This window comes from Bacillus rossius, chromosome 15 (assembly GCF_032445375.1).
Source record: "Bacillus rossius redtenbacheri isolate Brsri chromosome 15, Brsri_v3, whole genome shotgun sequence".
Taxonomy (NCBI): Eukaryota; Metazoa; Arthropoda; class Insecta; order Phasmatodea; family Bacillidae; genus Bacillus; species Bacillus rossius.
In genome coordinates this window covers 48,272,935-48,289,658 of record NC_086342.1, presented here as the reverse complement: position 1 = coordinate 48,289,658, position 16,724 = coordinate 48,272,935, and the positions used below count along the sequence as shown (strand labels likewise).

The following is a 16,724-nucleotide window of genomic DNA, read 5'->3' as shown; positions in this document are numbered from 1 at the left end:
TAGCACCGAGGCCGACCTAGAGCGGCGTGTCCTCACGGCCCAGCGACGATCGCCGGACGCCAAACGATGATGCGAGCTAGCGCGCGGAGACCACCCATCATGGCAACTCCGAGACGACTGGTTCCTGAGCAGATTACCAGGGGAGACAGACGGATGGAGTATCTACATCCCACCCGAAGCTAATGAGCTTGTATTTAGCTGCTTTGACTAGTCGTGCGTGAAAACTCTTAACTTTCACCTGTATTGGACGTTATTTTCTACAAGTCAACATTAAAATACGTTGGCGGGTGGATATTGAACACATGGTTCTTACCACATGGGTGACTGGTACTTGGTGTGTGTGCTAACTTCTTTCTCTCCTGTCCTGTTGTTTCATGTGATATTTATGTTTTTTTAGATATTGCTTACTCGATCTTAAACTGTTTAATACTTATACAATAAATCAGTTAAATTAACTCTGTACTGACTGGTATCAAACCGTGGACATGGATAGATATTTCGAATCATTCAGTAAATAAATTGCTGATTTTTTATTAATTTTAGAACACTTTCCAAATTTCTATATCAATAAATATGGATTTTCAAGACGGTGGCCATTATGTCATCATCGACTTATTGGAGGTTGCTAGATGAGGAACTTTAAGGAATTTAAACATAATTTATTAAATAAGTGGTTCTTACTTAGATAAAACATTTTTTCCATCAGTCAACTATCATTATTTTAACAATTGATTTATTGATGATTTTCTGAATTTTTCCCGAACATATAGCTTAATAACTACAGATTTTCAAGATGGCGGCCTAGACGGCCAACAAGATGGCGGGCGCCCTGGCAATAAATAATTACTGCACACTAGCGGGCAAAAATTAAACAAATATGGTGGCAGTTTTTTCTAGCAGACGGAAACAATATGTTGGATCCAAGATGGCGGCCTTCTGTAGGCCAAAACAAGATAGCCGCCATGAAATCATACTAGAGGACGTAAAATCTTCCTTGGAATTAGTTGTGGGAGGTCTGTCTGCTGGTGGCTTCCATGGAGGAAGGAACCATCACCATTTTAATAGAAGACCACACCACACCACCAATAACTTTTTAAAAATTATATTTTCAAAATTTAATTAAATATTTTTTAATTATTTTAGAATTTTTATCGATTTTCAGTTTAAAAAATACGTATTTATAGTATGATGTAGTTACATATTTCATAATGGTGGAATGATTTTTTATTGAAATTTTATTGTGTAGGTTTTTATTATAATTTTTTCCAGAATTTTTATTTTAATATTTACGGACTTTAAAGATGGCAACCATAACGAAAAATGTAACGATGACGTCATAATTTTCAAAATGATGGTCGTAACGAAAAGTGAAATTTTTAAAGAATCCAAGATGGTAGCTAAGGTCAAGATCATCCAAGATAGCCCCCATGACTTTAGAATTCAATATGGCGCCCGTAGCATAAAGTTCAACAGTGACGTCATCATTGCAGATGGCCGCCGTAACGTCATGGTGGTGTGTCATTGAACCCATCCTCAATATCGACCCTGGACCCTGGCGCCGAAGGTACATGTGTATACTACTATACTTAAAATAAATAACGGTCCATAATACTTATCATTAAAACTGTATCTTCGTTCTTAGCCTACTGTGTTAGTCTGTGCTGTATTTCTTATGTCTAAATTCCTTCCATGATATTCTCGGTGGTGTCTAGGCATTTAGCATTTCACAATGGGAAGCCTAATATGTACATTCTGTATTGCACAGACCCGAACAAGCCCGAATATCTACCTTCGGCCAACTTCGTTATTAAAATGATTTGACAGTATTTTAATGTAGGTATACTAACCTAACATAACCATCCATCCACAATTTTGTAAAGTAATAAACAAAAAACTGACGAAGTTGGCCGAAGGTAGATATTCGGGCTTGTTCGGGTCTGTGCAATACAGAATATACATCATAGGCTCTTCTTTGACAATAGCTGAACTTGGCTTATTCTTCTGTTTATGTATTAATATTTTTGTAGATCAGCAGTGACGTAAGTCATTACATTAAAAAATTAATAAATATTCCCCATCGCAACTATCATTAAAAGAACGAATACTTATCACTCCATTTTAGTTCGTTCATTTAGGTATGTATTTTATCAGTGCACCGTATCTTTATTATTTTTTTGGCCAACGTGAAAGAAGATAAATCATTTTCGATAACCAATAACGTTTACAGCCTGTACGTCATTTTGGCCCGTTATCTAATCTGTGTTTCCGTTGCCGTCCAATCTAAGCTCGGTAAACAAAATCCCGCCGCCATTTTCTGATGAAAATGGCGATGGACGTGTGATAAGGCGGAACCTGGCTTCGCATTGCGTTCCTAAACGGACTATATAAAAATGTTGTCATTTTTTTGAGTCCTCAGAGAGACGTTCTACAAGACTCTGCTAGGCATTCATTTATAAAACATTGCAGATATTTTTCTTATACAAAAACCACGCAACTTTCTTCTAATTTTATTCAATCATATATAAGTAAATTATTATATATTTTCAAGTAATGGTAAACGTTTAAAAACTGACAAAAAAGTGGCAATGTAACCATTTGATTTTAAAATGATACATCTTTTGTATCCTTTCAATAGACTAACTATCCAGAAATACATAGAGGGTAATTAGAGTAAAAAATGACTAAGTACTGCACATTAATTTTTTTAACGCTTTACAAATAATGTTTATGGAAACTTAGTTACTAAAAGAATTTTTGTAATGCTAGGTACTAACATAATGCTGTGAGACTTGCAAAATGCATGACGTTACTCTGTGTTTATTATAATTTAAGAAACTGGAATACTTGCTTGTTCATATAAAACATTATTTACTTGCTTGTTCAGATAAAACATTATTTTAATCTATTTTACAGGAATTAACTGAAACTCTTACACTGTCATATACTGTAATTTACAATAAATTTGTTTGGCAACGTCTTTTTAATAGTCCTAATTTATTTATAAATATACCATTCTTGACACTTGTCGCCGTATGAATAGTGCTTCTGCATAATCAACCATAAAAGCATTTAATATTTGGTCAATTATTACTTGCATTTCCTATCAGTGGCATTACCAGGATTTTGGTTTGGAGGGGGGCCAAATTTAGTTTTTAGACCTATTTACATATATTAAATATTAACTGTTTTCATATACCTACAGCCGAATGCACGTCCAGACATAGACAAACACACCCACACATAGATGCATGTAATTAATAGCTATTTGCGTGTTCCTGTTTCAATACAATATATTATAGTAGGCCTATAAGTCTTTAATATATATAAAACTCTCTGATATATATATATTTATTTATATATTTAAGTATTTTTCTTAAGGGACATTGTTTTTGGCTATTCTATAGCAGAAAAACAATTTTTGTTATTTATTTTGCGTACAACTTTATTCACGCTTTTACCGTATAAATTTATGTTATTTTTAAAATCTAATATTTCCAACATCATATTTGGTAGTCACAAAACCAATACATAAATATAATTTGCTTATGTTCTATTGATTCGTCCATTTTTTTTAAACGTAGCTTTTACACAAATTAAGAGATTAACATTTATAATTAATGTAATTAATTAGCAAACCAAACTAGCCCAAAGCATCTATAGCCTCGACTGAAAAAAAGAATAGATAAAATGGTGTACGTCACTGCTGAAAGACATAAAATATATATTATATTTTCAGACTTTTTTTCTGAAGGTCCAAAACCCTGAATGAAAATCTAGAACGAGAGCAACTGGGAATTAATCTACCTGCTTTGCGAAACCAACACATACCTTAGATACCATTTTAGTAATTTAGAAAAATAGTGAAGTTTAAACAATTTTATTCATGGTACTGGTATACATTCAACTTTAATATCTACATCTCAGTACTATATACTTTCTGTTTTGGCCGTTGTTAATTAATTTTTTTTTGTACAAACTACATAAACCATTACAATTTAGCTGGTGAGTATTATGTACACAAAAATACCAGTGTCTATGATCCATTTCGTAATTGTCACCTCTTAGAGATTATAGTCTATAACGAAGTATACAATTTTGTTTTTGTGAATATCCGAGATATTTGTTAGTAATTATTTACATTAAATTATGTTTTTCATATAATCTAAATATTTTTTTTTAAATATGTTGATATTATTAGTTTACTTTATAGTACCTTTGTTATTTTAAATATTTATATTAAATGTGCGTTTAAAACGTAATTTAACTACTAAGATAGTCACATTGCTGCACACTCGTTGAAGGAATAAGGAATAAAAATACTGCTAATACAAGTGAAAAAATTGTACTTTGTGGCCATTTATTTAACTTGTATTTGACACCTAATTCAAATACAATAAGCGTTATAATTTATGTAAGCATTTTTAGTGTTTATTTAACAAAAGCAAGGCACGCCAAAATCAGAACTTATTATTACACAGTTCACTCACCAGGTTAACAAACACAACAGCTATCACATCCCATAAAACGACACAAATATCACATGCGTGCGTGGTCTAAAGTATTGTCTTGTAGTAAGGAGCTTTAACGTTAATCGTGTTCCTTCAGGTATTATCCAGTTGCCGTACATCCCTAAAAGTTTTCATTTTCGTACCTTGCACATTGACTTCTGTCACCAGAACCTAACAACTGTTTAGCAAGAATCACTTTCTCACTGAATCAATAGTCATTACAGTTCGAGAAGTTACACTGGTGTTTTTATTGGTGCATTTATACAGAGATATTTATTTCTTTTTTAATAACAATATATCAGCAAAATATTGTTTTTTTTTGCTAACCAAATATAAAACCAAAATTACAACTATGGACGGTTAGGTAAATCCTTTGCTTTAACAAACAGCATTGTTTTGATGGTTAGAGAGTTTTACACGACAAAAAATATCAACCGAAACGTGTAGGTCTTCTTCTACTATTCACTAAAACATAACCACTTTGTGTTTATTGAAATTTCACTGAAAGATCTGTGTTTTGTACAAATGACTGTAACTCTTCGCTGATCTATAAAACCATAAAATTAACTGTCAAGCATTAACAATACAAAAATTGTACCACACTCAAAGCAACATGTAAAAGAAATTTTTTTTTCTTAATAAACATTTGTTACTTTTATAATCACTCGGTTTATATAGGGAAAAAGATTCATCGACAAAACGTTTTTTGCCACTTCCCTACAGACGTCGAGCATGGTCACAGAATCAGCGTGTCAAGTCACATGAACCATGTCTCCGGGTTGAGCACTCTTGTCACATGACGAGCAGCTGGGACTAACACAGCTTCATGTAGTCCTGCACCACCTACAGAACCCCACCCCACTGCAGCGTGGTTACAGCAACAACGCATGGGGCGTTGCAGTCTTGTTGTTGTCTCATCAAGGAGAGCTGGCATTCCCACAGCTGTCATGTGGTCAGACACTACCTACAGGTGCATATCACTGAGGAAGCAGAAGCACTGTGATAACAGCAGTAGCGCGTTGGGCGATGGGGATCACTAATCCAGGTTAGAATCTTGTTTTCCCATGAGTGACAGCTGATTCTCCCACAGCCGGCATGTCGTCATGCATCACCTACAGATGCCGCGCCACTGAGGAAAGTAGGTTGCCGGAGCATAGTCACATCAGCAGCGCGTCGGACGGTGGGAACCACTGCTTCACATTGGAATCTTACTGTTTCACGTGGGAAGCTGGCACTCCCACAGCCGTCATGTGGTCATGCGTCACCTACAGATGCCGCGTCACTGAGAAAAGTAGGTTGCCAGAGCGTATTCACATCAGTAGCGCGTTGGGCGATGGGAACCACGGCTTCAAATTGGAATCCCTTTTTCTCATTTGGGAAGTTGGCACTCCCACAGTGTCCATGTGGTCGTGCATCATCTTAAGATGCCGCGACACTGAGGAAAGTGGGTTGCCGGAGCGTAGTCACATCAGCAGCGTGTCGGACGATGGGAACCACTGCTTCACATTGGAATCTTATTGTCTCATATGGGAAGCTGGCACTCCCACAGCCGTCATGTGGTCATGCGTCACCTACAGATGCCGCGCCACTGAGGAAAGTGGGTTGCCGGAGCGTGGTCACAGCATCAGCGCGTCGGGCGGCGGGAACCACGGCTCAGGGTTGGAGTCTTGTTGTTGTCACATGACAGGCGCGTGCTGAGCGCCAGGCACGCCCACGCTCGTCATGTGGTGATGCGCCACGTGCATCTGCTGCTGCGCTGCTTCCAGCTTCTCCTTGTGCAGCAGCTCCTCCCGCTTCTTGGTCTGCTTGCGCTCCTTGGCGCGCCGGTTCTGGAACCAGATCTTCACCTGCCAACATGTCACAACGGGCTGGCGTTATTCGCTCTTTGCTCTAATAACTGGACAGTGTTGCAGTTCATGCACAGTTAGAGCAGGTTAATTAAAACAGCATTATCTATTAAAACAGGTACATCTTTGTAATTCTGCAGGAGCCCTTCAATGGGCAGTAAGATCATATTACTTTTAAGTAACGTTTTTAAATATTTGTGTGTTATTTGCGTACGTAGATAGTATTACCTAGGTTTTTGGATTTATTCTTTGGACATGTGTCATCAGTGTTTGTGCATGGGATACTTCTGAATTTTAAGAGTACAAATATTAGTGGAGGAAGTTATTTAAAGGAATGGAATGCCCTAATTTTTTTTAAAACAAAATTTTCATGATGAAATTACCGCTGTTGAATGATAGCGTACATTTTTGTTTTTCTTAGCATTTAATAAAATTGTCAAATATATATATGCCTATAACCAATAAACTGAAAAATTAGCCATAAAAGTGGTCAATTTTCTTCGATGCTGGTATGCTTTTTTTTTTTAAATTTTAAGGATTATTTGGGTAATTTTTATTTAATTGTATGATAGTTAAATAATTTACGGTTACAAAAGATAAATGACAATATTTCATAATGGATAAGTTAATAATAAAAAATTATACCTTTTACACTTTCTACATAATTTCTCAGACGATTGTATCTTGCAGCTATCGTCAAAAGTACAAACAATTTTGGTTAAAGCTTTATTTAAAAAAATCCCTTTATTTTAGTAAACAATGTTTTATAGATAAAAATTTCAAAACATACCTTCATAAACACGCAGAAATCACATTATACATAGCAAAAAAAAACTAGTTGCAATTGACTTGGATCATTATTTAATAGAGTGCTGTTATGAATATTCTTTGTGTCCAGGTAATCTACACACTTTGAAATTTTTATCAAGGGATTTCTTTAGTCAATAACGTGTTAATTTATGAACCAACTTGTCCTGGTGTGCTGTAATTTGGTCAAGGTGTAAAACTGGTCTATGTTTAAGGCTGCTTTTTATGAAGTTGTTGACAGGAATGACTGTCAGACGTAAATTTTAAAAGGTGAATGCTAGCTGTACAGCACTATGTGGATTAAAAGCCACAAATTTCCTTTGTGATTGCCAACCAATATAGCAAACCACTTTTTCTTCAAGTAAGGTGCAAAGCTCAGTCACTCACTGCAATTGTACTTAAGGTACAACTGTATCTGTGAGACAGTAGCAAGTGTATGTCTAAGTATTAATAATGAGCACACGTTGCGCCTTAACGAATTCTTTAAAATATTGTACTGGCGTTAGATAGTACACTCAGGTAAAGTGCATAAATGTAGTGGTGTATCGAAACCAAGTTGCTTCTATGTCCCATACTAAAATCATAACCCTTTAAAAAAAGGTTTTTTACTTTCGAGATTGAAATTTATGATACTTAAGCCTTTCTTGTGTCTCAAAACTTGCGTTCTGGTGAACACCACTGGTTACGAGATCAAAGATGCCAAAACAAATATTAAATAAACTTTTCTAATATTAGTTTCTTCTCTTTCTGTACTAACCAGAGCATCAACACACTGTCTGCACAGTCTGCAACTTCGGTGTATCATACATACATTCAATGCGCCGTGTAGCTACCTAACCTGTAAGTTGATATATTTCGCTCGATGTTATCAAGAAAAGTTTAAATATCTTCCGACACACTTAAAATATGATAATAACTTAGTGTTATTTATAAATTCCACAGAATGCTGATTCCTTAAAGTAAAGTTCTATATGATTTGCCTGTCAAACACTGAGCACAGTCTTAGGGTTAGAGTCATGTACAAGCTCCAACAGGATCGGATGTTGCACATCCGCGAATGATTAACGAAAACTGAGGAGTTAAAAATGTCAATTGCTTGTTCCGTAGTTGGAAAACGAAATTTACCTTCGCTTGTCTTAAATCAGCAATACAAGTATACCACAGTTAGAACTTGTCTCAGCGAAACTTCACACGAGTTATACTTTGCGCAAATTCTTACTCCTCTCACGTGTTCGTCAGATGGCGGCGAGCCCTTCAGACCTGAGCCAGATGGTGATGTTGCGGACATCACACTCATACTTGGTGTATCCTCAAGTCTGTCGATGCACTGCAGTCTCTCGCTGCAGCATTGCATGGTGTTTGCCTATTTTAAAGGGTCTTTTAAATTTACGATTCCTAGCAAACCGGTTACAGCAATTTTAGCAGCTAAACTTAATCCGGACGGATTCTTAGCATATTCTCTCCCCTCACGTATGTTTTATCAAGATCGAGAGGTTTTGAACCAGTAAATATTCAGAGCTACTACAGATTTGACTACGCACATTTAACAAAACGACACACATTCAACAAAAGAAAAGAACACATAATATACACAATTGTCACACAGTACTTACATAGTACACACACAGTACACACACACACACACACTGGACACACAGTACGCACACAGTACATGCAATGGATTCACAGTACACACACGGGACACGCAATGAACACACAGTACACACATACAATGAACACACAATGCACAGACTCAATGGACACACAGTACATACACAGAACACCCAATGAACATACACAGGACATGTAATGCAGACATTTAACATACAGTCGTGAGAACTCAGGCTTAGTTAGAAATCAGATTTCGTGAAATAATATCAATTTTAAAATCCAAAATACATTTTTTTTATAAATTTATAAAAATGCAGGTCAAACAAGTCATTGTTGTATGCAGTCGGCTTCCCTCAGTTCTTTGAGTATGAAGGCTACTTCTATGATGTGCTAATAGTTTCCTGCACAAAGAGAAGCATGTAGAAGTCTTAACCTGTCGACCAAAATGTTAGGATCTTCCCACGATGCGTAATCAATCTCTTCTGCTATCATCTTCCTTGCATATTTTTATTATAAATATATTTAATATCACTATCGTCCCAGTGATCATCGTAAGCTTTATCAGAAAAAACTTATTTTATCATGACGTTTCCATCGTTTTGGTCTCAGGGCTTCATCACAGTCTTCGATCGCGACACCAGCCTAAGAGTCACAGTCGCCATCGCCATAGAAGTCAGAGTCTTCACCTGGATTACTGTAAGAACTCGAAATCGTCGAGGTCGAAGCTTCTTCGTCGTCTAAAAGCTTCCTTTTCAATTGTCAAATATTATTCCAAAGTATGGAGGATCTACTATACATGGGCTTGAATGTATTCTCACTTTTCACGGAGATGATACTTCCATGACAACGACATCTTCAGATTATTAACGTCATCACTGCAGAAACATGTTCTCAAACAAAAGTAATGCTCGACGACTTGAGAAGAGAAAATGTGCTGGACTCAAAAAATAGTGGTTTTCTTTTACAAGGAATTTCTTCGGAAACTGAGATGCCAACGACATCAACGATAAGTTTTGCCTTGTAGTTTTACAAGTGATTTCGTTTGGCGACTGAGATTCCAGAAAAGTTTCATGTAATAGTAAACAAAAATATTAGTTAAAGAATTTGCCTTGCTTGAATATTAGCTGATAACATAAATTTAAAAGACACTCGGAAACAAGCAAACTCCATTCTATGCTGCAGGGATTGAAGATATCGCCAAAACTGCGTTGCACCAATAACTTAGAATACACCAATCATTAGTGTAATTGAAGCAACACATCTATCTGGCTCAGGACTGAAAGTTTTATTGTGATCGAGTAGACATCCTTGTAGCTAATGTGATATATATTTTTACATTTGTCAAGGATGCATGCAGACATGAAGGGGGTAAATGTTCGAAGAGTCCCTCTCGTATCAAGTTTCGCTGCAGTAAGTGCCATCTGTGTTATACTAGTATTGATAATTTAAGACTATATGTGAAGGAATTTAAGCTTGAAGTCCATTTGTCTAATGGATCATTAAAATGACATTTAGATTCCTCATTTTATGCGAAAAGACTCCAGTAGTCTAGTAAAGCAGATGTGCTTCAACCAAACTTATTGGGACCTGGACATGAATCTACCCCTATGACTGTACTCGGAGCTTTGCATGCAAATAATGGTTTTTACTCAGTGTAATTTTTAATACTACTATTTTATTACTTAAAACTTTTAAGTGGGTCGAAAAATATTTAAGTTTTTAATTTCAAGCGATACATGGAGTTTTAAAATATAACATTAGCTGCATGAGGACAAAGTGAAAATCTGGCTTTCAAGACAATGAATACTGCCATTTCATTGCTGGCGGAGCGATGCAGTCAGTAGTAAAAATTATTGAGGAACTCTGTCGCGAAGTAAAAGACTGCGCGTGAAAAGAATTTGCCAGGATGCTGACTTCGGTAAACCCACTGGAATTCCTTATTCGTTATTTTGACCCCACTACAGCATCAGGAGCCTGTGGGATAGCTCAGCCGTGTAGTAGGATTTATTTAATAGAATGTGTTTTTCAAAGGCTTAACTGGTACTAGTTACATCACCTTTATTTGGAACCGAAGCCTTGTCTCAGGCCTGTCAGAAATAGAACCACGGACAATAATCCCTCAAATCCACATATCAAAAGTTTTTTTTTTATAATTTTTAAGTTTTTATGATTTATGTATAATTTTTTATGATATTCAATATGGCAACTTAGAAAGTCGACAAGATGGATGATGCAATGATTTCTGACGATCTGGTGATTTACAATAGTGCACTCTAGTGAATAAAAAATTAAGCAAGACTGTGACAGATACAAGCGTACTTTAGCAAACGAATAAAGAATCCTTGATAGCGGCATATATAATGCTTGTTATGATGTCACAATGATTGGGGAACCGTAATTTCTTGGTACAGGTATTAGGGTTTAGGGACATAATATGTACCTATACTCTTTTTTTACTAATACATTCATCGGGTATCAAACCCAGTGACTCCGAAATGCTTGACGTAATCGAGATTATTTTGATACTTTTCTTATATTTTAAAAAATTGATATGGTATTAAATTTTATCTCATCGGTTTTTAATCGAGGCCATAAAAGACGATAAAATTTTTGATATTTTTTCTTTTGAACCTAACATTTTAGATATAATTTTAAGTGAAAACGTAATCGGGCTAACAATTATAATTCGATGTATCATATTTCAGTCTAATTGTCAAATATTTTTTTCGAGATAAATTTCAAGAGCTCAGATGCTTGAATTTAAATGTTTTTAGCCTCAATGCGAACATTTTAAGTTTCAGACGTTTCGAAGAATAAAAAAGAAAATATTTCCAAATAAAGGGGAATTTTCACGGAAATCTAATATTTTGAGTAATGCTGTAGGATTTTAGGTCATTTTTGGGGACTTTTGAAGCTTAAAGGTCACCGAAATCTAAGATGGTGGCCGATAATTGACCCTATTTACAATCCACAGCCTGCACCAGAAGTTCTCTATTTGACACTGCTTGGCTATACTTATATAATTTTTATATTAACCATAAGAACCCTTTAATTAGTAAATATATGATAGAAATGATATAGGTGGATTTTCCGTCAAGTCTAATACTTTCAAGTTATTTTAAAATTTGCATTCACTTTATGCTGAAAGTTATTTCATATTTTCAATATTATGCATAAGATACATCGATATGTTTATTTTAATTTTTAAAATTTTTAACACAATCTCATTATTCACAGGTTGCGTAACTTGTGTTTAGCTGACTGTTAAGAGAAATGTTTCATCTATATGAAATTCCAGCGTAGATTCATTGTAAATGTTTACTTATGAAAACTAAAATTGTTTTCTAATGTACCTATGTGATTTTTTATATTAACTGGTATAGATTTAGAGGTAACGTATAAATTCGGAATATGTAAATTACAACAGTTAATCATTTACATTTAATGCAATTCCTTCTCTTTGTGTAGGTGTCCGTACACCTTCACAGTTGGACAGAAATCCACAAAAAAATATATTGCTTCATTTGTGGAGGGAAAAACCCCCCTCCTCAATGACACTAAAATTCAGTAAAACTATTGCTGAAGTATCTTAAAACAAGGTCATGAAATTCTTGTGCTTAAAACCAATTAAATAAACAAAACATTGTGAAACAATTAACGTCCAGAATGTTGATTTGACAACTGAATTGACAACAAAGTGAATATTTAAGTGGTTCGAAAAATACTCTTTGAAGTTATAGGCCTACTTCTTTAGGCGCTTATGAAAAAATGATGAGAATGAATTTTTACGACGCGCACGTACCATGCAACGTAATGTCCACAGGATGAAAAGAGGCTACAAACTAAAATCTACATACAAATTAAAATTATATGAGCTTTTAAATCTTATACTTCATTTGTTGATATTGAATACTGACTGGTCCATATCGTTAAAAAAAGGGTATTTATTTTTTAATGTTAGTGATAGAATTGTGTTTAGGAACCTTTATCAAGTGTATTTATATAAGTTATGTTAGATTATTCTTATTTAGGCGCGTTCTGAAAAAAATATGGGAATGAATTTTTTTGATGCGCACGCAGCATTCAACAAAAATTGGCAGGAATAAACACTACAAACAAATAAAAATATACTTGTATGTGCTTTTAAATCATGTACTTTAGTGGTGTAAATATTGTAAATATTTGTGATATAAATTGTGTTCGTAAACTTCTTAAAGTGTATTTTCAAGTGTATTTATATAAGTGATGTTATGATCCCGTATGTATAATTTATTTGCATTATAAATTGTTATATTTTTAGCTAATAAATAATTAAATTAATAAGCCGCAATAAACATCAGCATTTTGATTTTCATTATTTATTTAAATTTATCTCGATTAATTTACGAGATTAAATACTTGTATTATATACTTTTTATTAGTATTTAATACTACGTTTATTATTATTTATTTTATTGAAAATATACTTTACCAAACATTTTTTTATAATATCACTTCAGTCCTTTTATTATTTAAAGTATAATTAATTATTTACATACAAAATTACAGTTGGATTTTTACTACGCCAAGAAGGTACGTATAACTTTCAACACGCGTACGTAAGTACACGTACCCATTTTGAGGACAGTGAAAATTGATAAAACGCGTGTTTTTAGGATAATTTTTAGACATGAAACACCGGGCACAGATTCTTGAAGCACCCTAAGGACTTCAATCACATCTCATTTTCAATTCTTCGCCATACAATGCCATGGTTACCGCTCATATTTCATAGTTACGCTAAGCAAAACGAGAAGACTACGTACAAGTTCACAGCCTTTTGATTGGAGGAGATACCCCTGACATATATACCCCTGACATATACACCCCTGACATATAAACCCCTGACATATACACCCCTGACATATAAACCCCTGACATATACACCCCTGACATATACACCCCTGACTAGGTGGACCCCTTTAAGTGGTTGACATCCTGAATTTTATATACATTTATAATTTGTAACAATATATTTTTTTTACTTGGAAATTTGTTTGGAAAATCCAGATTGAGAATTGTTGTCATAACAGTAGTTAGATTCTTATGTTTCTGTATTTTTTTTTTTAAGAAAACAAGCACTGATTTGTATTTAAATGTAAAAGTTCCAAACAATTACTTTTTATGCTATGATTAAAAATTTTTATGGCTGTAAACAGGCGTTAATTTTGTTTCTGTGCGATAAAATAACGCGAAATAGTAGGCGGCACAAACTTAAATATCGTTACTTATAAGGAACATCTTTTATTCAGGTAAAATTTCAAGTTAATATGCTGAACTATGGAAATGTAGTCATGACGAATACTGAACTCTTAATTACGTGGGTAATTATCCTGGAGTTGATCGGTTGTGATACGAACCTTTCCACTCCCGCCTTATCTAATTAGGCCTGTTTACACGATAACGTCACGCTATCGCGCCATCTGCCGCATATAGAAGTTGCCTGAAAAAAAAGGCACTCCCAAGTTATGGAGCAACGAGTACGACATGCCATGCTTATTCGGGTTCGTTACTTAAATATGCTTGACTTACAAAATCACTCACTGTTTCAATCGTAACTACGCTCGTTTGCCATAAATTTGATAACAGTTCCCGTTACTGACCATGTATCGTTAATTAACTGACTGGTTAATTACGTTGAAACCAATTCGTAAAAAAGTCTCGGTGTATTAAAAAAAAAAACCTCAGAAATTGTAAAGTGCATTGCAAACACATTCTCTTTCCTTTCATGTTAATGATTTTCCTGTTTACAAATGAACACAGTACTATGGAGTAGGAATACGGCTTTGATCCTTCGAAGATCCAGTTGTCCGGTACTTCAAATATCCAGTTGTCCGGTACTTCAAATATCCAGTTGTCCGGTACTTCAAATATCCAGTTGTCCGGTACGACAAATATACAGTTGTCCGGTACTTCAAATATCCAGTAGTCCGGTACTACAAATATACAGTTGTCCAGTACTTCAAATATACAGTTGTCCGGTACTTCAAATATCCAGTTGACCGGTACTTCAAATATACAGTTGTCCGGTACGACAAATATACAGTTGTCCGGTACTTCAAATATCCAGTAGTCCGGTACTACAAATATACAGTTGTCCAGTACTTCAAATATACAGTTGTCCGGTACTTCAAATATCCAGTTGACCGGTACTTCAAATATTTAGTTGTCCAGTACTTCAAATATACAGTTGTCCGGTACTTCAAATATACAGTTGTCCAGTACTTCAAATATACAGTTGTCCGGTACTTCAAATATCCAGTTTACCGGTACTTCAAATATTTAGTTGTCCAGTACTTCAAATATACAGTTGTCCGGTACTTCAAATATACAGTTGTCCGGTACGACAAATATACAGTTGTCCGGTACTTCAAATATCCAGTAGTCCGGTACTACAAATATACAGTTGTCCAGTACTTCAAATATACAGTTGTCCGGTACTTCAAATATCCAGTTGACCGGTACTTCAAATATTTAGTTGTCCAGTACTTCAAATATACAGTTGTCCGGTACTTCAAATATACAGTTGTCCAGTACTTCAAATATACAGTTGTCCGGTACTTCAAATATCCAGTTGACCGGTACTTCAAATATTTAGTTGTCCAGTACTTCAAATATACAGTTGTCCGGTACTTCAAATATACAGTTGTCCGGTACGACAAATATTTAGTTGTCCAGTACTTCAAATATCCAGTTGTCCAGTACTTCAAATATTTAGTTGTCCAGTACTTCAAATATACAGTTGTCCGGTACTTCAAATATACAGTTGTCCGGTACTTCAAATATCCAGTAGTCCGGTACTACAAATATACAGTTGTCCAGTACTTCAAATATCCAGTTGTCCGGTACTTCAAATATCCAGTTGTCCGGTACTACAAATATACAGTTTTCCGGTACTTCAAATAACCAGTTGTCCGGTACTTCAAATATATATTTGTCTGGTGCTACAAATATCCAGTTGTCCGGTACTTCAAATATCCAGTTGTCCGGTACTTCAAATATACAGTTGTCCGGTACTTCAAATATCCAGTAGTCCGGTACTACAAATATACAGTTGTCCAGTACTTCAAATATACAGTTGTCCGGTACTTCAAATATCCAGTTGACCGGTACTTCAAATATCCAGTTGTCCAGTACCTCAATTATACAGTTGTCCGGTACTACAACTATATAGTTGTCCGGTACTACAAATATCCAGTTGTCCTGTACTTATAATATTCAGCTGTCCGGCACTACAAAAATCCAGTTGTCCCGTACTTCAAATATCCAGTTGTGCGGTACTTCAGATATCCAGTTGTCCAGTACTTCAAATATTCAGCTGTCCAGTACTTCAAATATTCAGCTGTCCGGTACTACAAATATCCAGTTGTCCGGTACTTCAAATATCAAGTTTTCCGGTACTACGAAGAATTATTGTCTTATTTTAGGTGCATTATTGGGTTAGCTATTTTATTGTAATGATCAAACAACGTTGGCTGCTACCTCAACGGCATTGAAAAGAAGCTACTCATGAACTTGAGGATGCAAAGTAGTGTTCTATATTTTAAATTACGTAACATTGATGTTATAAAGCCAATATTTTATCAATTAGAATGAACATTTATATAACTACATCTTTTCATAGAGAAAATAATTGAATCATATACTACAACACGAACATCTACACTTATAAACCTGTACAGATACAGACGTTTACATATTTCCCGCAATTTAAGCAAGAAAACACATCTTAATATTCTCATAATGTGCAAATAGGCTACATTCATCCTTTAGACATGACATTACAGTTTGTAGCTGTAGCGATTGTTTTTTTGACGTGACAACGTCTAATAAATCGATGAACGCCGCGGCGGCTGCACAACGAAAAAGGTTCCCGTAACGAACATTGTCCCGTTACGTTGTGTCCCGTTTC

General features: G+C 35.1%; 1 protein-coding gene across 1 annotated transcript in view; it reads right to left on the bottom strand.

The window, feature by feature from the left end:
• Positions 1-4,340: 4,340 nt before the first annotated feature.
• Positions 4,341-16,724, bottom strand: part of LOC134539276 (homeobox protein CHOX-CAD) — a 188,014-nt gene continuing 175,630 nt past the window's right edge. Inside the window, exon 4 of the mRNA XM_063381099.1 lies at positions 4,341-6,355. Within this exon, the coding sequence (XP_063237169.1) occupies positions 6,185-6,355 (171 nt within the window). The 3' untranslated portion in view covers positions 4,341-6,184. The remainder of the gene's footprint in view (positions 6,356-16,724) is intronic.